This window comes from Bufo bufo, chromosome 5 (assembly GCF_905171765.1).
Source record: "Bufo bufo chromosome 5, aBufBuf1.1, whole genome shotgun sequence".
Classification (NCBI taxonomy): Eukaryota; Metazoa; Chordata; class Amphibia; order Anura; family Bufonidae; genus Bufo; species Bufo bufo.
The window spans coordinates 460,154,991-460,178,550 of NC_053393.1; the positions used below are offsets into that span (position 1 = coordinate 460,154,991).

Here is a 23,560-nt window from a genome sequence, read left to right on the forward strand (position 1 = left end):
AGAGACTGCTCCTTTGTATGCACATCAGTAAGGTTCTGGATGTACTCACTTGTAGGATCTGCTGGGGATAGAGGTTTTTCTGGAACCTTTGGGTATTTATATGATTTTTCACTTCCTAACGACTTGTTCCCATGTAGGCTTCAGCAACTGCAGCGACAGTCTGTAGCTGCAGGATGAACAATTTTGATTCTAATTCAGTTTCTTCGTGGGCCATGACAGTTTCCCTAGCTGCTCTTGCTTAAGCTATGGCAGCTTCCTTAGCTGCTTCCTTAGCTCTATCTTGTGCTAGGGCAGCTTCCTTAGCTGCTCTCTCTTGTGCTATGGCAGCTTTCTTTGCTGCTAACTCCTGCATCATCATGGCTTCTTTTTCTGCGTACTGTAGCTGGACACGGGCAGCGTCTGCCTTGGCACGAGCTCTAACTGCTGAGGAACTTGCTGAGGACATCTTGCTAGATCGTGAAGATCTGGACACATGCGACGTCTTGCTGGGCATTGGGGATGTTCTCCCTGCCTTGCTGTGTCGGTGGTAACGTGTTATCAGTCTGGTACTTTGTTCCTGATCTTAGATTCGTACTGCAGTAATGGCGTCTCCATTTACTCTAGACCGCCACGTGGGTGTCCTTTTACTGTTCTGCTTCGCGTTATTGAACTGTTGTATAACACTATTCAGACAGTGCTTGGGCTCAGACATGTCCTCCACAGTAGGATATGTTGGCTAATCTCTCAATTTTAACATCAGTTTGAGGGTTTAGGAAGACCACAGAGTGCATTTGTCTTTGTTAATATTATTTAGCAATATGTGTCTTACCGTGGAGAAGCTACCCACTGCTTTTTAATGAATCTGACACTAAGGGGCGGATTGGACCTTGTGACTATGGCTAATAGTTCTCTGACCCAACCTACTTGTGTTGGCCCCACCTGATGCAGTTGTTCTAGTTTCCCAACAGCTGGAGGTTGTGTTAGATAACGGCTTGACAGCAGCATTTATTGGGAAAAAATGTCAGTAGCCTGCAGCAATGGGATTGCACATTAAATATGGGTAGGATCTCCAGTGGAGTAATGAGGGTTGTATTGGTGTGGTGCATTATTGAGCAATATGGTGCTGGGAAATAATCACTCCATCTGCCATGATTGATGGGAGGGGTAGACATGCCAGTTCCTCTTTCCAGCATAGGGGCATTGATGTTAGTGGTGTTGCGCCACCCATGGTAGAGTCAGTCGGATCCCGGTTCCCACCAGTCATCGACATGTCAAGGAAGGGTGTTGTGTTTGCAGTCTACCCTTAAGAGACCCAAGGCTGTGGGACCTGCAGCCAATTGGAGCTGTGCCCAGCTTGAGCAGGAAGGAGTATCTGCAAGTGGAAACCTCTGAGTGAGAGATCAATAGTGATTGTAAATTTGTGAGGACTGTGCAAAGAATGCCGAAGTGACGCCTGTCCCATTGGTTTAAGCACTGTACTGCTCCCACTGTGAAGCCTGAAGTCCACTGGGACAGTATGCATTTTAAAAGTTTAAACTTTAAAACTAAGGCAATCTGCCTCTAGTTATCCCATCTAGTACCTCTCCTGATGTAACAAACTGCTAATTTTGTATGGCTTGCTGGCATCCGATTATACGAAGCTCTAGATGATATTACAATCAGTTATGTTTCATTATTTTATGGTCATTTTAAGCTTACCTTTTAAGTTAACTTTTTATTATTTATGGATTATTTCTAATGTGCCTTCTTTTAGGACATTTTTTGTCATTATGTTTACTGTTAGTAAACTGGCAAGGCAAGATTCCTTAACATTAAATTTTGGAAGAGCAAAATTATCAGCTGAACGCATTTTTCAGCTGTTGGATAGAACACCAACTATTGACATATTCAGTGAACAAGGAGAAACTTTGGTAAGTAAATATATGCATATGCAGTATATATTTTTTCTGTATTGTTTGTAATGCATTGGGAACAGAGACTGATGTCAGTGGATACAGGGGGATCGGGGGAATTTATCAAAATTGGAACAAAGGAAAACTGGCTTAGTTGCCCATATCAACCAATCAGATCCCATCTTCCATTTTTCTAAGGAGCGCTGAAAAATGAAAGGTGGAATCTGAATGGTCACTATGGGCAACTAAGTCCATTTTCCTTTGCACCAGTTTTGATAAATATCCCCCAGTATCTGTAAAGTGCACTGTGATAGGTTCAGGCATTATATATGCAGTAAAATTCTAATAATATGGCATCCTCTGGAGTAGGGTTGAGCGATCCTTTTAAAAACTACGTTATGAATATGGGCTCCGTCCAGATCAGAGTCTGCATTTAAGACTGCACAGGGTCAAGCACTTGGGCTATCCTTGCCTCAGAGACCCCGCATTAAAGAGCAGTAGCAGCAAACATCCTAGGTCTGCCTAAAGACCTGCAATGCAAACAGAGGGCACACTCCTCCTTGCACCAAACCCTTAAAGGCACAGCCTTAATTTTTTCGGATGTTGGGCATCTAAGGTCCACTTTACAGGGAGACTTAAAGGGTCAGCAATCCAATTTTTCCTGCTGTCTCAAGACAACCACCAGCAATGCTCACTTAGTATCTTAACCTAACCTGTGCTAAGAAATACTGCACTAGGTTTTCATCACCCAGAAAAATGGGGCCACCAGCTAGAAGAGACAAAATCATTTCCTAACCGCTGGCAATTGACAAGATGCAACGAGAGTCAGATCAAATTTAACAGCAATGGTGAAAATTGGACCTCATAAGTCCAGGAATACGACTTCCTCATGCCAAACAGGTTCTTTAGACTCATTTGTACAAAAGTGCCAATCAACTTGCTCCAACAAGGCCTCCCCAGTCTCGTAAATTGTCCCCCAGCAGTACTTCTGTGAGTGAACCCACACTCAAACTACAAGAAATGGATAGTGAGGGAGACAACATGCAAGGTGACAGATCTCCCCATCTCAAGGTCCTTTTTGGGTTTCCACTGGCATGTGGAAATCCTGGCTGATCAACGCCTGATTCATATTTACAAAGGTCAGTCTCTCCACATTTTTGGTGGAAAGGCGAGGTCTCTTTGGGGTAACCATGCCCCTGCCTCAGTAAACACCCGCTCTAATGTCACACTTCTGGCCGGGCAGGAAAGCTTGTCCAGGTCAAGCTCGGCCAGTTACTGCCACAAAAAACACGTTTGGCTGCCCAGTTGTCCGAGGGATCTTGGATGTGGGGTGGCAGGGTGAAGTCCAAATATGCCACCACCTGCTGTTTCAAGTTCTGCTCCATGTCCTGCTGCTGCTGTTACTGGGTGGTTTCTTCACTAAGCGGGTGAAGAAAAGTGCTTATTAGAGACTCCAGACTTAAAGGGGTTGTCTCACTTCAGTAAGTGGCATTTATCATGTAGAGAAAGTTAATACAAGGCACTTACTAATGTATTGTGATTATCCATATTCCTTCCTTTGCTGGCTGGATTAATTATACACTGCTCGTTTCCATGGTTACAGACCACCCTGCAATCCATCAGTGGTGGTCGTGGTTGCACAATATAGGAAAAAGCACTAGCCCATGTGCGCTCCCATGGTCCCAGACACCAGAGAGGCTGACGCTTTTTCCTATAGTGTGCAAGCACGACCACCACTGATGGATTGCAGGGTGGCCTGTAACCATGGAAAGGAGCAGTGTATAATGTGATATAAAAATGAATTTAGCCAACAAAGGAGGCAAAATGGATAATAACAATACATTAGTAAGTGCATTGTATTAACTTTGTCTACATGATAAATGCCACTTGCTGAAGAGCATGAGTGAAGAGGGCCCCCCAGAAAAAGTTACGTTGGTGTTTCTGGGGAGATGTCACAAGTGAGCAGCAGGATCCATTTTAGGAGAAGGTCCTGACTCCTTTCATTTACCAGAATCAACAGTTCTGGATCCGCGCTAATGTAGCAGGGAAAACTGAGTAATTCAGCACATAAAACGCCAGTTTAAGAATAGGAGTATTTAACCATTTGGCTGTATGTGCCCCCCCATAAGAATAAGTGTATTAGCTTTCCCCCAAAAAGGATTCCCGTCCACGAACATCTGAGGAAAGGAGGAGAGGGGGAAGAAAGAGGAAGAAAAAAAGAGGAAAAAAAAAAAGTGTTGAACATGGATATTAATTTATTAACTGTATTTGCCTCTTTCCTACGTTAACATCCTACTAATGAACTCAGGCAAAGGCCTGTTAATCCTTAATCCTCCTATTTTATAATCCTGGGCTTTCGCTGCTGCTGGTGTTTGGTGAAGGAAGATTGAAATAAAGGGAACCTGTCACCGGGATTTTGTGTATAGAGCTGAGGACATGGGTTGCTAGATGGCCGCTAGCACATCCGCAATACCCAGTCCCCATAGCTCTGTGCGCTTTTATTGTGTAAAAAAACTGATTTGATACATATGCAAATTAACCTGAGTTGAGTCCTGTCCCTGAGATGACCCATGTCCTCAGCTCTATACACAATATCCCGGTGACAGGTTCCCTCTAAGCCTATAATATATCAAACAGTGTCTCACTTATTTTGCCTTTTTTCCACGCTAATCCCCTACTAATGAATGTAGGAAAAAGCCTCTCAATCCCCATTCTTCCACCTATCAACTTTGGGCTTACGTTGCCATCAGTGATGTGAGAGGGAAGATTGAATTTGTAATATACTGGATGGACAGAAGTAGAGAGTGTGGATTGGGAACTGTACTGCACCTGTTACTCTAACACAATAATTAGCATTTACTAACAAAGTTGCCATATTTGGGGAGTTGTTGAATGCTGTGGCTCCATACTGGTTATCCCTTATTTAATATCTGGAATATATTCCTTAGGCCTCTTGCACACGAACGTGTGTGCCCTTTGGCCGTGCTGCAGCCCGCAAAATGCGGGGCGCAATGCACGAACACCAACCGTGGGGCAGCCACAGCGGATCGTGGACTAATTCACTTTAACCACTTTAGGACCACAGGTTTATACCCCCCTAGTGACCAGGCCCTTTTTTTACAAATCGGAACTTCACAACAACGGTTTATTGCTTGGTCATGCAACTTGGCACCCAAATGAATTTTACCTCTTTTTCTTCTCACAAATACAGCTTTCTTTTGGTGGTATTTGATTGCTGCTGAGATTTCTCGTTTTTCTGATATTAATCAAAATAGACCGCAATTTTCAAAAAAAAGTGTATTTTTAACTTTCTCTGGTTAAATTGTTCAAATATAATTACATTTCTATACAAGTTTGTGTCAGAAATTATTGTGCTACATGTCTTTGATAAAAAAAAATCCAATAAGTGTATATTTATTGGTTTGCGCAAAAGTTATAGCATTTACAAACTATGGTACACAAATGTGAATTTCCACATTTTGAAGCAGCTCTGACTTTCTGAGCACCTGTCATGTTTCTTGAGGTGCTAGAATGCCAGGATAGTATAAATACCCCCCAAATGACCCCATTTTAGAAAGAAGACACCCCAAAGTATTCGCAGAGGGGAATGGTGAGTTTATGTATGATTAAAAAAAAAACACAAGTTAGCGGAAAATTACACTTTCTGAGAAAAAAATAAAATAAAAAAAGTTTCGATTTCTGCTAACTTCTGGCAAAAAATAAAAAATCTTCCACGGACTCACTATGCGCCTCAGTAAATACCTTGGGGTGTCTACTTTCCGAAATGGGGTCATTTGTGCGGTGTGTTTACTGTTCTGGCATTTTGGGCGGGGCTAAATTGTGAGCAACCCTGTAAAGCCTAAAGGTACTCGTTGGACTTTCGGCCCCTTTACGCACCTAGGCTGCAAAAAAGTGTCACACATGTGGTATCGCCGTACTCAGAAGAAGTAGGGCAATGTGTTTTGGGGTGTATTTTTACATATACCCATGCTGGGTGAGAGAAATATCTCTGTAAATGACAACTTTTCCCTTTTTTTTTTATACAAAGTTGTAAATTTACAGAGATATTTCTCTCACCCAGCATGGGTATATGTAAAAATACACCCCAAAACACATTGCCCTACTTCTTCTGAGTACGGCGATAACACATGTGTGACACTTTTTTGCAGCCTAGGTGCACAAAGGGGCCCAAATTCCAATGAGTACCTTTAGGATTTCACAGGGCATTTTTTTACGCATTTGGATTCCAAACTACTTCTCACGCTTTAGGGCCCCTAAAATGCCAGGGCAGTATAAATACCCCACAAGTGACCCCATTTTGGAAAGAAGACACCCCAAGGTATTCCGTGAGGGGCATGGCGAGTTCATAGAAGATTGTTTTTTTCTGGCACAAGTTAGCGGAAAATGTTTTTTTATTTTTTCTTACAAAGTCTCATATTCCACTAACTTGTGACAAAAAAGAAAATTTTACATGAACTCGCCATGCCCCTCATAAAATACCTTGGGGTGTCTTCTTTCCAAAATGGGGTCACTTGTGGGGTATTTATACTGCCCTGGCATTTTAGGGGCCCTAAAGCGTGAGAAGTAGTTTGGAATCCAAATGCGTAAAAAATGCCCTGTGAAATCCTAAAGGTACTCATTGGAATTTGGGCCCCTTTGCGCACCTAGGCTGTTAAAAAGTGTCACACATGTGGTATCGCCGTACTCAGAAGAAGTAGGGCAATGTGTTTTGGGGTGTATTTTTACATATACCCATACTGTGTGTGAGAAATATCTCTGTAAATGACAACTTTTCCAATTTCTTTATACAAAGTTGTCAATTTACAGAGATATTTATCTCACCCAGCATGGGTATATGTAAAAATACACCCCAAAACACATTGCCCTACTTCTTCTGAGTACGGCGATACCACATGTGTGACACTTTTTTGCAGCCTAGGTGCGCAAAGGGGTCTAAATTCCAATGAGTACCTTTTAGGAGGACATTTTTAGACATTTGGATACCAGACTTCTTCTCACGCTTTAGGGCCCCTAAAATGCCAGGGCAGTATAAATACCCCACATGTGACCCCATTTTGGAAAGAAGACACCCCAAGGTATTCCGTGAGGGGCATGGCGAGTTCATAGAAGATTTATTTTTTGGCACAAGTTAGCAGAAATTGTTTTTTTTTTTCCTCACAAAGTCTCCCTTTCCGCTAACTTGGGACAAAAAGTTCAATCTTTCGTGGACTCAATATGCCCCTCAGCGAATATCTTGGGGTATCTTCTTTCCAAAATGGGGTCATTTGTGGGGTGTTTATACTGCATACATTAAATGTATGGCCTGCATTAGGGGTTTCTGCTATTCTCCTTATATTGAGCATACGGGTAATGAGATATTTTTTTCCGTTCAGCCTCTGGGCTGAAAGAAAAAATGAACGGCACAGATTTCTTCATTCGCATCGATCAATGTGGATGAAAAAATCTCTGCCAAAAAATGTGCAAAAAAAAAAAAGAGGGGAAAGGCGTCTACCAGTACATAGGAGCTCCGCCCAACATCCAAACCCACTCAGCTCGTATGTCCTGGCAAACCCGATTTCTCCATTCACATCAATCGATGTGGATGAATAAATCATTGCCAGAATTTATTATTATTTTTTTTTTATACAAAGTGTTTGCCAAAGCATATGAACACCGCCCCTCAGCTCATAAGCCTCGGCAAACGTATCTTTTTTACTGCAGAGGAGAAATCTCGTCTTGCAGCGCCGCATACACCGACTTTTGTGTAATCTGACAGCAGCGCAATGCTTCTGTCAGAATGCACATCAGTGCTGCAGCTGGTTGATCGCTTGGTCCACCTAGAAGGTAAAAAAAAAAAAAAAAAAAAAAACAGGCCTCAACGCAATAAATTTATTAACATTAACTATATATAACATTTGAAACAGAACATTAACTTTTATAAACTTTATTGAACATTTGAAACAGAACATTAACTTTTTTGCTTACCTGTAATTTTTTCTTTGTTTTTTATTTTTTACCTTTAGAGGTTAAACCTCTCCTTCCCCATGGGACAATGTGCAAAGCGCAAATCGCCCAGAGATGTGGCGAAGTACATTATGCACTTTGTCCCAGGTGAAAGGAGAGGTTTGTGGAAGCTCTGTGTGAAAGGGCCCTAAGACCCCTGTGTGCCTGTCCTGTGTCACGAAATCCCTACACTAATAGTGTACCTGTGTGTGGTACTTGCAGAAACACTCCCCTATGCATAGAGCAGGCTGGTCAGGACAGTCAGAACAAAAAAAGGTGGTGTCACGCCTTATTCCACCCCTGCTACAGACACGACATCTTTTTCTTGGGGAATGCCGAGTTGGGGTACCAGGATAGACACTCGTGAAGTGTCTGGCATGTAGCCGGCTCACTACATCAGAGACTTGGGGCACGGACCCTCCTGGATACAGGAGTTCCGAAATTATCTCTTCCTGGAATTTTAGGAAGGATCCCGTTCTCTCAGCCTTACTGTAGAGAACAAAATTATTATAGACAGCCAATTGAATTAAATAAACAGACACCTTCTTATACCAGCGTCTGGTGCGGCGGGACACTAAATAGGGACCAACATCTGGTCATTGAAGTCCACCCCTCCCATGTGAAGGTTTTAGTAGTGGACAGAGAGGGGTTTCACAATGACTCCAGTTGCCCTTTCAATTTGGATAGTCGTGTCTGCGTGAATGGTGGACAGAAGGTAAACGTCCCTCTTGTCCCTCCACTTCACCGCAAGCAGTTCTTGGTCACACAAGGCAGCCCTCTCCCCCCGTGCAAGTCGGGTATTAACGAGCCGTTGGGGGAAGCCCCGGCGAGTAGGTTGCGCGGTGCCACAGCATTGAATTCCGACTAGATGTAAGTGCCGAAAGAGGGCCACACTTGTGTAAAAATTGTCCACGTATAAGTGGCACCCCTTGTGGAGTAAGGGTGACACCGAGTCCCAGACAATCTTACCACTGCTCCCCAGGTAGTCAGGGCATCCGACAGGCTCCAGTTTTGAGTCTTTTCCCTCATAGACCCTAAAACGATATGTATTGCCTGTGGCCCTTTCACAGAGATTATACAGTTTCACCCCATATCGGGCGCGCTTTGGTCCAATAGGACCGCAATACATTTTTTTTAAGTTAGACCCATGCTGAGGATAAAGCCCAAAAAAAAAAATTTATTCAGAAAGGCTGGGCATAGAAGCTTTCCGGATTGGCGGTTATATAGTCTGTGGCGTAGCGGTTGGTTTCTGCCACAACTAAGTCATAGAGATCCACCGTGAAGAACAGCTCAAAACTCAAGGACCGATCCTAAATGAGCTGTCTCCATGCGAACTCCAGACTGGGCGGTGAAAGGGGGCAATACGGGTGCGGCGGAAGCAGGGGATTGCCAATTAGGGTTTGCCAGCACCTCTGGGAGACTAAGGGCTCTACGGGCCTGTAAACGTGGGGGCTGCGACGGGGGAGTTAATGCACGTGCCACTGTACTAGCTTGAACTGCCCTTCTGGTGCTCGCCACTTCACCAGGGAATACGGCAGTGCTGGTAGAAGGTCCAGGATGTGCTGCGCTGCTGGTGTATGCCGCACCATAAAAAAGATCAGAGCTAGCACCACTCTGCTGCAAATGAGGCTCATCATGCGGGGTAGGCAGAACACTGACATGGGATCGGGTACGCCTGACCGTAGCAGGGACCTCAACCTCGTCATCTTCACTAGCGGTTAGAGTGCCACTGCTGTCTACAGGTTCATATTCTGAACCACTGGATTCAGCGGGTGAGGCGTCCCCATCGCTTTCATCCACCACGGCCAGAATCCTGTAGGCCTCTTCAGCGGAATACCCCTTATTTGACATTTTGGACTAACTAAATTTAGGGGGTATTCCTCTGAGACTACCCAGAAAAAAGAGCAAACCTGTATAGTAAAAAGGAGTGCTTGCGAAGTAAAGCTGCGATCGCTAATAAAGATCCAAAATGATCAAAAGTGATCTTTATAGTGGCGCAGCGATTTTACAATGTTTTTGCAGTGATCAGAAAAAAAATTAATTCTGTCACTGCGGTGGGGCGGACTGAATGCAAGTGTGCGCACAAGATCAGGCCTGATCGGGCGAACACTGCATTTTTTGTAGAGCCTAAGGTGACCCTAATGTACTTATATAGATCTGATTGCGATCAGTCTTGATCACTTACAGATACTATATAGTACTAGTGCTGATTAGCGACAGCGATGATGCTAATCAGTGACTAATCAGTGACTGCGGTGCGGTGGGCTGGGCGCTAACTACATAACAAGTAGCTAACTACCTGGCGGTGATGAGGGACCCTTACAGGGGGGTGATCAATGACAGGGGGGTGATCAGGGAGTCTATATGGGGTGATCAGGGGTTAATAAGGGGTTAATAAGTGACAGGGGGGGCTGTAGTGTATGTGTGGTGATTGGTGCTACTTACAGAGCTGCCTGTGTCCTCTGGTGGTCGATCCAAGCAAAAGGGACCACCAGAGGACCAGGTAGCAGGTATATCAGACGCTATTTACAAAATAGCTTCTGACATACCCATTTCATTGGATCTTTTAAAAATCTACAGCCTGCCAGCCAATGATCGCTGCCGGCAGGCTGTAGTTAAACTTCTGAACTGCGCGATCCTGTGAACGCGCGCTCCTGTGAGCGCGCGTTCACAGGAAATCTCGGGTCTCTTGAGATGATGCATATTGGCGTCATCGAGACCTGAGAGTGCCGCCGCACTGACGCCTATCGGCGTTAGTGTGACGGGAGGTGGTTAATGGGTCCGCGAGCCACTCGTTCCGCAAAAAGATAGGACATACTTTATCTTTTTGCGGAACGGGAGTACGGTACGAAAGCCCACGGAAGCGCTCTGTAGTGCTTCCGTTGGGTTGTGTTCTGTGCTTCCGTTCCGCATCTCTAGATTTGCGGACCCATTCAAGTGAATGGGTCCGCATCCGTGATGCGGAATGCCCACGGAACGTTGCCCGTATATTGCGGATCCACAAATGCGGTCCGCAATACGGCCATGGAGCGAACACGTTCGTGTGAAAGAGGCCTTACTGAAATGCCGCCTCGAACGCGAACAAGCTATGTTCGCCGGGAACTATTCGCCGGGGAATAGTTCGAGACATCTCTATTTAGACCCTCAGCTGAAGGAAAAACAGATCCTGAATGACTCAGGGGGTTTTGTAATGAATGACGTAACAACTGAAATTGATGATATAATGGTTAAAGAGATTTTTCATACTGTGACCAGACTAGAAGATGTGTTGGGGAAATTAGTAATTCAGATTGGGTCGGTACAAACAGATGTAACTCTGATTAGGGACGACTTAGTAAAGTTAAGAGAGCGTCTGCAGGAGATGGAGAATAGAACATCAGTGATGGAAGATCTAATATATAAATTGGAGAAGGATGTAGCATCTTTAAAACAAACAAAGGAGACCACAGAAAATAAATTGATAGACCTAGAAGATAGGTCAAGGAGAACAAATTTGACATGTGTGAGAATACCAGAGGGGACAGAGGGATCTAACTGTGAAGAATTTATGGAGAAACGGTTCCTTGAAAATTGTAAACCGGGTACCCTTTCTAGTCTTTTTGCGATAGAGAGAAGCCCATAGGGTCCCTAGTAAAAAGGGGGGAATACCAGGGGCTCACTCAAGATCAATTCTGGTTAAGTTCCTTCTTTCTAAAGATCGTCCCAACACTAGTCCCTAGTGTTGATCGAGCATGCTCGGCCGAGCACCAGTTTGGCTCGAGTATCTCGATGCTCAGCACATAGCGGTATTCGGCCGAATACAGCATGTGCTCAAGCGCAATGCTCGAGTCTCCTCCCTGCACGTTTGTTGGCTGCTACACAGCCAATAAACGTGCACGTATGTACTGCCCTTCACTGTAATGCCGTAGCCATGTTAGTTACTGGCATTACGGTGGTTGGCTGGCCGAAACGCTATATAGCACCCGATGACATGTTCGGCTCAATGTTAGTCAGGGAGAGCTGTGCTGAAGAAGGCAAAGATAGTATAGGGAGTAAAATTTTCTTTTTTTCAGAAGAAAAACTTGTCAGACTAAATTGCTTAAACTTTACAGACCCAAAAGTCCTTTTATGGACTGTTGTGTGTGGCAGCAAAATCTAATTTTAGCGCATCCTGCGCTAAATAGCGTGCAATAGTTAGGCCGCTACAACTCCTGTGTAATGTATGCTCATCCAAAAAAAAAAAGTGACATCAAGTGTACTCTCTCCGTAAACGGTGTCCGCTGCGGACAGTGACATTACCTGGGGTACATCTCCTATGTAACGTTTACACATCCAAAATACCAGTGACATTCCCTATAGTTTTGTATTAGCCGCTGCTGACTTCAGCGACATTATCTGTGGTATTTCTCCTTTGTAATGTGTGCACATCCCAAAAATATCTGTGACATCCAGTGTACTTTTTCCGTAGATGTGTCCACTGCGAACAATGACATTAGCTGCACTACATCTCCTGTGTAACATGTGCACATCCAAAAAATATCAGTGACATCCAGAGTACGGTGTCCGCTGCGGACAGTAACATTACCTGGGGTACATCTCCTGGGTAACATTTTCACATCCCAAATACCTGTGACATTCCCTGTAATTTTATATTAGCCGCTGCTGACATCAGTGACATTATCTGGGGTATATCTCCTGTGTGACTTTTCCACATTCCAAATAACTTTTTTTTTGCACATACACTTAGAAATCCTACGGTATTGTACGTGTGACCAACTTTCAAGAATATATAACATTTAATATGAAGAAGGCGAGCAGTAAGGGACAAGGAAGTGGCCGTGATGATGATGCACGCAGAGACCGTGGCCATGGGCACGTTGAAACTGTGCCTGCTGCCAGAGCACAAGAAAAACAATCATCCACCATACCTAGCTTCATGTAACCGTTTGCAGGGCTGCGCAGGACAATGCTCCAGAAGTCAGACCAGTGTGACCAGGTGGTCGGTTGGATTGCAGCAGATAATGCTTCCAGTCAGTTAAGCACCATGCTGTCTTCCATCAATAGTGATGGACGAACATTGGCCGGGACGATTCGCGAACGCGATCAAATGTTCGCGAACCGCAAGGTCCCAAACATTAGGCATTCACCGGACAGAAAACAACAAGTAATTATGTGGCTGGAGGTACATTAGGCGGTCACCGTATAACAATTTTACTGTTGGCCAGTTATATTACAGGACCAAAAATTATGCATTCAATGTACATAAATGATAAAGTGATTATGTGGCCAGAGGTATATGAGACGGTCAATGGATATCAATTTTAATGCAGGCCAGTGGACTACAGGCCCTAGAAATTATTCATTCACAGTACAGAAAAGCACAATTAATGATGATGTTGCTGGAGGTAAATTAGGCGGTCACCGTATAATAAATTTACTGTTTGCCAGTTAGATCACAGGCCCCAAAAATTATGCATTCACCGTACATAAATGATCAAGTGATTATGTGACTAGAGGTACATTTAATATCAATTTTACTGCAGGCCAGTGTAGTACAGGCCCCAAGCATTAGGAATTCACTGGACAGAAAAGAGCAAGTAATTATGTGGCTGGAGGTATATTTAACGGTAGAGATGTCGCGAACATAAAATTTTCCGTTCGCGGACGGCGAACGCGAATTTCTGCAAATGTTCGTGAACGGTCGAACCGGGCGAACCGCCATAGACTTTAATAGGCAGGCGAATTTTGATACCCACAGGGACTCTTTCTAGCCACAGTAGTGATGGAAAAGTTGTTTCAAGGGGACTAACACCTGGATTGTGGCATGCCGGAGGGGGATCCATGGGAAAACTCCCATGGAAAATTACATAGTTGACGCAGAGTTGGATTTTAATCCATAAAGGGCATAAATCACCTAACAATCCAAAGTTTTTTTTAAACAACGTGGTTTAAAACATCCAGTGTGTGTATACGATCAGGTATGATGTTGTATCGATCAGGTAGTGTAAGGGTTACGCCCGCTTCACAGACATTGACAGACCAAACTCCCCTTTTAATGCACCGCAAACAACCGCAAACAGTCCATTTGCCCAACCGCAAACTTCCCATTTGCACAAGGTTGGATACCAAGCTAGCCATGTCCCGTTGATGTCATTGAAGGTTTCTTCCTCCACCCAGCCACGTACAACACCAAGGGTCCACGAAAGGTGAATTGAATTGATTTTTGGAACGGGGAGATGGTTAAAAAAACGCTGGCTCTCTCCCCTTTGTTTGAATCCACGCCACGGTCACTGCGTCTGCGCCGTGCAATTTACTGTCACACCCGATATGAGTGGTATTTTCTGTAGTTCTCTCTTCTCATCAGTTTAATCCCTGTTACGTCCCCAATCTGGGGTCCATTTATTAAATTGATTTTTTGAACGGGGAGATGGATAAAAAAACGCTGGCTCCCTCCCCTTTGTTTGAATCCACGGTCACTGCGTCTGCGCCGTGCAATTTACTGTCACACCCGTGAGTGGTATTTTCTGTAGTACTATTCTAATCAGTTTAATCCCTGTATGGTCCCCAATCTGGGATCCATTTATTAAATGGATTTTTCGAACGGGGAGATGGTTAAAAAAAACGCTGGCTCCCTCCCCTTTGTTTGAATCCACGCCACGGTCACTGCGTCAGCGCCGTGCAATTTACTGTCACACCCGATATGAGTGGTATTTTCTGTAGTACTATTCTCATCAGTTTAATCCCTGTTACGTCCCCAATCTGGGGTCCATTTATTAAATAGATTTTTCGAACGGGGAGATGGTTAAAAAAACGATGGCTCCCTCCCCTTTGTTTGAATCCACGCCACGGTCACTGCGTCTGCACCGTGCAATTTACTCACACACCTGTGAGTGGTATTTTCTGTAGCACTATTCTCATCAGTTTAATCCCTGTATGGTCCCCAATCTGGGATCCATTTATTAAATTGATTTTTCGAACGGGGAGATGGTTAAAAAAACACTGGCTCCCTCCCCTTTGTTTGAATCCACGCCACGGTCACTGCGTCTGCGCCGTGCAATTTACTGTCACACCTGATATGAGTGGTATTTTCTGTAGTACTATTCTCATCAGTTTAATACCTGTTACGTCCCATATCAGGGATTGCCTTTTGTGAAAAAATTTTTAGGCCGGGTACCTTCGACTGCCTTCACAGTGACAGACCAAACTCTGATACACCAAACTGAATTGATTTTAGGAACCGGGAGATGGAAAAAGCAGCTTGGTCGGTCCTCTTACTCCCAAGTTGGGGCACTGCGCGTGCACGGAGCAATGTGCTGTGACACCCTATATGAGTGGTGTCTTAACTAGTACTATTCCTATCAGTTTAATCCCTGTTACGTCCCCTATCCGGGGACGTGTGTCGAATTGATTAACCATTGTCGAATTAACGAACCATTACGACATCCTGGAATAATTTAGTTCTGAGCTTTGTACTTGTTTTGTATTGGAATTGATGGGGATTTTTTTAATTGTCTGCATTATTTCTAATAAACTATTGAGACTTTATTATGTTTTTTTATTTTATGTATTTAAAACCCACCCATACAACTTAAAAAAAAAAATGAAAAAAATTATGTTTTTTCTATGAAAAATTATCCAGCCGATCGCTTTTGGTCTGATCATAATGAAGCAACGGCCCTATCATCTGGGGTGTGGCAAAATTGCCAACACACTCATAGAGGGGATGATCGCTTCATTGTGATACGCAAGCCCCTTCACCACAACAAGGTAACGATCACAAAGGGGAATTGACACTTGTATGTGCCTTTTTTTTTTGTTTTGTTTTTGCAACCACAGTGCAGCACCAGAGGCCAGAAAAATTAGGCATGTACACATGCCTAAAAAATAATGTTATTGTTGCAGCCACTGTTGTAGCAGCGGCCGGAAAAAATTGATGTTTTCAAGGCAGAAAGGTGACTAAAACATTGCGGCTTGAACCCTAGTTGGTGGCGGAGAATTCACGAAAGTCATCAGGTATGCAGACATTAAATACAGCAGCGTGGGGACCATTTTGAGGCCAAGGCATGTCATCAGGCCTTTTGTTAGTCAAACATATCCCCCACTGTCAGTCCCTTCGGGATCCATGCTTCATTCATCTTAATGAAGGTGAGGTAATCAACACTTTTTTGACCGAGGCGACTTCTTTTGTCAGTGACAATGCCTCCTGCTGCACTGAAGGTCCTTTCTGACAGGATACTTGAAGCGGGGCAGGCCAGAAGTTCTATCGCAAACTGGTATAGCTCAGGCCACAGGTCAAGCCTGCACACCCAGTAGTCAAGGGGTTCATCGCTCCTCAGAGTGTCGATATCTGCAGTTAAGGCGAGGTAGTCTGCTACCTGTCGGTCGAGTCGTTCTCTAAGGCTGGATCCCGAAGGGCTATGGCGATGTGTAGGACTGAAAAATCTCCGCATGTCCTCCATCAACAACACATCTGTAAAGCGTCCTGTCCTTGCCGCCGTGGTCGTGGTAGGAGGATTACTTTCACCTCTTCCCCTGTTAGATTCCCGTTGTGCTGTGACATCCCCCTTATAAGCTGTGTAAAGCATATTTTTTAGTTTTGTTTTGAACTGCTGCATCCTTTCTGACTTTCGGTAATTTGGTAACATTTCTGCCACTTTCTGCTTATACCGGGGGTCTAGTAGCGTGGCCACCCAGTACAGGTCGTTCTCATTCATCCTTTTTATACGAGGGTCCCTCAACAGACATGACAGCATGAAAGACAAGTCAAAGTTTACTCAATGATGATGTATAGGGGGCGGACCGAACATCGCATATGTTCACCCGCCGCGGCGAACAAGCTATGTTCGCCGGGAACTATTCGCCGGCTAACTATTCGGGACATCTCTATTAGACGGTCATATGATATCAATTTTACTGCAGGCCAGTACAAATAGATGTCAAATATATATGTTTAAAAGAACAAAAAATATAAAATTGGATTAAAAACATGGCTAACGAAATCCTCCCTCTTGAAAAAACCCCAAATGATAATAGTTGAAATTTGATAATACATGGTCATCACAGGTGTTGAATTCCTTCGAGGTCCCAAACATTAGGCATTCACGGACAGAAAATGCCTTTCATGCCGCTGCATTTATCAAGACAGGGGCCATTATTTGTTCTGGGTGGTGGCGGATATTTGTGGGCTGTCATGAGGAAATTCAATTAAATGTGGTCATCACAGCTGTTGAATTCCTCCGAGATCAATGCCTCATTCATTTTTAGAAATGTAAGGTAGTCCACACTGTCATGAGCTAGGCGAGTGCACTTATCGGTCACGATCCCCCCTGCTGCGCTGAACGTCCTTTCGGACAGGACACTCGAAGAGAGGCAAGCCAAGAGTTCCATGGCAAATTGTGCCAGTTTTGGCCACAGGTCAAGCCTGCACACACAGTAGTCGAGGGGTTCCTCCCTTTTCAGAGCGTCCACATCGGCCGTTAACCTGATGTAGTCAGACACCTGTCGGTCTAGGTGTTGCCTGAGGCGGGATCCGGAGGGTGGCTGTCGATGGGTTGGCTGTAAGAATGATCTCATATCCAAAGTGACCAATACATCTTCAAACCTCCCTCTTCTTGCATGCGCTGTTGGATTGGTACTTGCAACGGTTTCTCTTTCGGTGTAAATTCCTCTGCCAGCACCTGCAACAGCAGAATGCAGCATCTCTCGCAGCAAGAACTGGAAATGCTGCATTCTGACAGCCTTCTGTGATGCTGGTAGCATGTCCTCCATTTTGTGTTTGTACCGGGGATCTAAGTACGTTGCCACCCAGTAATGTTCTTTTCCCTTTATGCTTTTTATACGGGGGTCCCTCTACAAATACTGGAGCATGAAGACCCCCATTTGCACTAAATTGGAAGTGGTGGAGCGGCCTGGCTCCTGCTCATCGCCCAGGAGAATGTCGTCATCGCTCGCCTCCCCCCATCCACAGACAACACCAAGGATCCCTGAAAAGTTTAAAGCCTACTCTTCTTGCCCCCCCCCCCCCCCCCCAGGCACCACCCTCCCCTGACTCCTCTTCAGACTCCTGCTGACTTGTTTCAGATGGAGTAGCCCCCCCTGGGAATTCATTCAGCATTGCGACTTCCTCATCTTCCTGAACCTGCTCCTCGACGGACTGATCAATGACACGACGCAATGCATGCTCCATAAAGAAGGCGTAAGGTATGATGTCACTGATGGCGCCCTAGCTGCGACTGACCAGTTTGGTGATCTCATCAAATGGCCGCAGAAGTCTGCATGCATCGTGCATGAACAGCCACTGGCGTGGTGAAAAAAAAAGCAAGCTCCCAGAACCTTTCCTGCCGCAGAGTTTGTACAGGTAGTCGTTAACGGCACATTTCTGCTGGAGAAGCCTATCAAGCATATACAAGGTGGAGTTCCAGCACGTCGGGCAGTCACAAATCAGACGTCTGATGGGCAAGTGGTGTCGCTGCTGAACGCCAGCAAGGTGAGCCATGGCCGTGTAAGATCTTCTAAAAAACGGTCAGAGATTTTCCTGGCCTGCTGCAAGACATCCTGGACGGGGTATTTGGCAACGAATCGCTGCACGACTAAGTTCAGGACGTGTGCCATGCATGGCACATGTGTCATTTTGCCCTGTTTCAGTGCGCTTAGCAGATTGGCACCGTTTTCGCACACCACTTTACCAACCGTCAAATTGAGCAGGGTTAGCCACTGATCGGCCTGTGACCACAGAGCTGAAAGCAGTGCAGGACCGGTGTGGCTCTTGGCTTCCAGGCACAACAACTGCAGCACAGCATGGCAACGTCTCACCGGGCACGTCAAACAGGTTCTGGGGAGGTTGGGGGGAGCAGCAGAAGAGGCAATAGCAGTGGGAAAGGATTTTTCAGCCAAGGAGGAGATGGAGGAGGAGAAGAAGAGCAGGCCTGCATGCAATCCGTGGCGTTAACACCAAATCTACACGAGTGCCACGGGTTACATGCTTGACGGCCATCAGAAGTTTCACCCAGTGGGCAGTAAAAGTTATGTACCTTCCCTGCCCGTGTTTGCTAGACCACGTGTGGTCAGATGTATCTAGGCACCGACACTGTGTGCCAGAGATATATTCAATTGCCGCTGAACATGGCCATATAGCTCTTGGATTCCCTTCTGGGAGAAATATTTCCTTCCGGGGACTTTCCATTGCGGTGTGCCAATGGCCACAAATTTTTTAAAGGCCTCTGAGTCCACCAGTTTATATGGCAGTAATTGGCGGGCTAGTAGTTCCAACAAGCCAGCGGTCAGCCGTTGAGCAAGAGGGTTATCCAGCGTCAACTTTTTACGCTCAAACATTTGGGCCACGGAAGCCTGCCTTCTGCCAGATGAACGTGACAATGGCATAGTGGAAGGTGGAGTGGAGGACAAATGGGAGGAGAGAGGAGAAGGAGAAGAGGCAGGACGTGGAGCACCGGGAGTGTGGCTTTGTGGGTTCTAACTGCGTTGCTCCCACTGGGCTCGGTAATGGGAGGCCAGGTGCCTTCTTAAGGTGGTCGTCCCTAGGCGAGTGTTGTGCTTACCTCGACTTATGCGTTGAAAGCACAGGCTGCAGATGGAAACACTATTGCAAGATGTGACCGTTCATGGTGGATGGCTTGCTCCAGATACATTTGCAGTCTGCTTTTTGCCTCCTCTGCACTGTGAGTTCTGCCTGCTTCTCCTCTTTATCTGCTGCTCGTCTCTCCCTTTGAAATCCCCTCCTCTTCCTCTCTTGTGGGCACCCACGTGACGTCTATCAACACGTCATCATCACCACCACTGACATTAGCGATCTCGGAGTAGGCAGTAACAGCGGGAACCACCCTTCTTGGGCTGATCTTGGTACTGTCGTCAGACCGCTGGGTGGCAGCCGTTGCTACCTCCTCTTCGTCATCCGATGCCAAGAATGGCTGAGCATCTGTAAGGTCTGGGAATGAATGGGAAAATAATTCCTATGACTCAAGTGGAGGGGCTATGGTGGTGGTGGTGGTGGTGTCTTTGGGGGTGCACACAGCAGAGAGTGAGAAGGGTGCAGATACAGAGAATGAGGAGGGTGCAGAAGCGGAAGGCTGAGTGAGCCACTCAACCAAGTCTGGTGCGTCCTTTGACATAATCGCACGCAACTTCTCCAACTTCCCACAGCCTGCTTCTTCCTCTGCCTGTCATTTTTAAAATGATGCTGTGCCAAATTCCCTAGAGAAGAGCAGTATTTGTGGAAGCAGGTACAAACCGGATTCCAAAAAAGTTGGGACACTATACAAATCGTGAATAAAAACTGAATGCAATGATGTGGAGGTGCCAACTTCTAATATTTTATTCAGAATAGAACATAAATCACGGAACAAAAGTTTAAACTGAGAAAATGTACCATTTTAAGGGAAAAATATGTTGAATCAGAATTTCATGGTGTCAACAAATCCCAAAAAAGTTGGGACAAGGCCATTTTCACCACTGTATGGCATCTCCCCTTCTTCCTACAACACTCAACAGACGTCTGGGTACCGAGGAGACCAGTTTCTCAAGTTTAGAAATAGGAATGCTCTCCCATTCTTGTCTAATACAGGCCTCTAACTGTTCAATCGTCTTGGGCCTTCTTTGTTGCACCTTCCTCTTTATGATGCGCCAAATGTTCTCTATAGGTGAAAGATCTGGACTGCAGACTGGCCATTTCGGTACCCGGATCCTTCTCCTACGCAGCCATGATGTTGTGATTGATGCAGAATGTGGTCTGGCATTATCTTGTTGAAAAATGCAGGGTCTTCCCTGAAAGAGATGACTTCTGGATGGGAGCATATGTTGTTCTAGAACCTAAATATATTTTTCTGCATTGATGGTGCCTTTCCAGACATGCAAGCTGCCCATGCCACACGCACTCATGCAACCCCATACCATCAGAGATGCAGGCTTCTGAACTGAGCGTTGATAACAACTTAGGTTGTCCTTGTCCTCTTTGGTCCGGATGACATGGCGTCCCAGATTTCCAAAAAGAACTTAGAATCGTGACTCGTCTGACCACAGAACAGTCTTCCATTTTGCCACACTCCATTTTAAATGATCCCTGGCCCAGTGAAAACGCCTGAGCTTGTGGATCTTGCTTAGAAATGGCTTCTTCTTTGCACTGTAGAGTTTCAGCTAGCAACGGCAGATGGCACGGTGGATTGTGTTCACTGACAATGGTTTCTGGAAGTATTCCCGAGCCCATTCTGTGATTTCCTTTACAGTAGCATTCCTGTTTGTGGTGCAGTGTCGTTTAAGGGCCCGGAGATCACGGGCATCCAGTATGGTTTTACGGCCTTGACCCTGACGCACAGAGATTGTTCCAGATTCTCTGAATCTTCGGATGATGTTATGCACAGTTGATGATGATAGATGCAAAGTCTTTGCAATTTTTCGCTGGGTAACACCTTTCTGATATTGCTCCACTATCTTTCTGCGCAACATTGTGGGAATTGGTGATCCTCTACCCATCTTGGCTTCTGAGAGACACTGCCACTCTAAGAAGCTCTTTTTATACCCAATCATGTTGCCAATTGACCTAATTAGTGTTAATTGGTCTTCCAGCTCTTTGTTATGCTCAAATTTACTTTTTCCAGCCTCTTATTGCTACTTGTCCCAACTTTTTGGGGATTTGTTGACACCGTGAAATTTTGAATCAACGTATTTTTCCTTTAAAAATGATACATTTACTCGGATTAAACGTTTGATCTGTCATCTACGTTCTATTACAAATAAAATATTGACATTTGCCATCTCCACATCATTGCATTCAGTTTTTATTCACAATTTGTTTAGTGTCCCAACATTTTTGGAATCCGGTTTGTATATCGCAGGCCTCAATCAGTATTTTGTGGAAGCAGGTATATAGAACCCCTTAATCAGCATTTTGTAGAAGCAGGTATATCGCACCCCTCAATTATTATTTTGTAGAAACAGGTATATAGAACACCTGAATCAATATTTGGTTGAAGCAGGTACTGTATATCACACCCCTCAATCAGTATTTTGTGGAAGCAGGTATATCAAACCCCTCAATCAGTATTTGGTGGAAGCTGGTATATTGCACCCCTCAATCAGTATTTTGTGGAAGCGGGTATATCAAACCCCTCAATCAGTAATTTGTAGAAGCAGGTATATCCCACCCCTCAATCAGTATTTTGTTGAAACAGTTACAGTGCCTTGCAAAAGTATTCACCCCCCTTGACTTTTTTCGTATTTTGTTACATTATAGTCTTGAATTCAATGTAGACAATAGTCTAAGTTGGTGAAATGAAATGAGAAAAATATATAAATAAAACTATTGTTTAGAAATAGAAAACAGAAAATTGGCATGTGCGTATTTATTAAGAAGCCCATAAAATGCTCTCGTGCAACCAAGTACATTCCACCTGTGTGCAATCTAAGTGCCACATGATCTTTCATTACATATACACATCTTTTTTGAAAGGCTCCAGAGGCTGCAACACCTAAGCAAGAGGCATCACTAACCAAACACTGCCATGAAGACCAAGGAACTCACCAAAGGAGTAAGGGACAATGTTGTTGAGAAGTCAGGGTTAGGTTATAAAAAAATATCCAAATCTTTAATGATCCCCAGGAGCACTATCAAATCTATCATAGATGTAAAGAACATGGCACAACAGCAAACCTGCCAAGAGACGGCCGCCCACCAAAACTCATGGACCAGGCAAGGAGGGCATTAATCAGAGAGGCAGCAAAGAGACCTAAGGTAACCCTGGAGGAGCTGTAGAGTTCCACAGCAGAGACTGCAGTATCTTTACATAGGATGACAATAAGTCGTACGCTCCATAGAATTGGACTTTATGGCAGAGTGGCCAGAAGAAAGCCATTACTTTCAGCTAAAAACAAAAACGGCACATTGTGAGTTTGCTAAAAAGGCATGTGGGAGACTCCCAAAATATATGGAGGAAGGTGCCCTGGTCTGATGAGACTAAAATTTAACTTTTCGGCCATCAAAGAAAATGTTGTCTGGCGCAAACACAACACATCACATCACCCAAAGAACACCATCCCCACAGTGAAACATGGTGGTAGCAGCATCATGCTGTGGGAATGTTTTTCAGCAGCCGGGACTGGGAAACTGGTCAGAGTTGAGGGAAAGATGGATGGTGCTAAATACAGGGATATTCTTGAGCAAAACCTGTACAACTCTGTGTGTAATTTGAGGCTAGGACGGAGGTTCGCCTTCCAGCAGGACAATGACCCAAAACACACTGCTAAAGCAACACTTGAGTGGTTTAAGGGGAAACATGTAAATGTGTTGGAATGGCCTAGTCAAAGCCCAGATCTCAATCCAATAGAACATCTGTGGTCAGACTTAAAGATTGCTGTTCACAAGCGCAAACCATCCAACTTGAAGGAGCTGAAGCAGCAGTGCAAGCAGCAGTGCAAGAAGGAATGGGCAAAAATCCCAGTGGTAAGATGTGGCAAGCTTATATAGACTTATCCAAAGTGACTTGGAGCTGTGATTGCCGCAAAAGGTGGCTCTACAAAGTATTGACTTTAGGGGGTGGATAGTTATGCACATTGACCTTTTCTGTTATTTTGTTGTATTTGTTGTTTGCTTCACAATAAAAAAAAAACATCTTCAAAGTTGTTGGCATGTTCTGTAAATTAAATGATGCAGATCCTCAAACAATCCATGTTAATTCCAGGTTGTGAGGCACCAAAATACG

The 23,560-nt window shown here is 44.8% G+C and overlaps 1 protein-coding gene across 1 annotated transcript in view; it reads left to right on the forward strand.

The window, feature by feature from the left end:
* The first annotated feature begins 356 nt into the window (after window positions 1–356).
* The window catches only part of LOC121002577 (phosphatidylcholine translocator ABCB4-like), a 95,146-nt gene continuing 71,942 nt past the window's right edge, over window positions 357–23,560 (forward strand). The window contains exons 1-2 of the mRNA XM_040434020.1: window positions 357–526; window positions 1,763–1,889. Coding sequence (XP_040289954.1) covers window positions 357–526; window positions 1,763–1,889 — 297 coding nt within the window. The remainder of the gene's footprint in view (window positions 527–1,762; window positions 1,890–23,560) is intronic.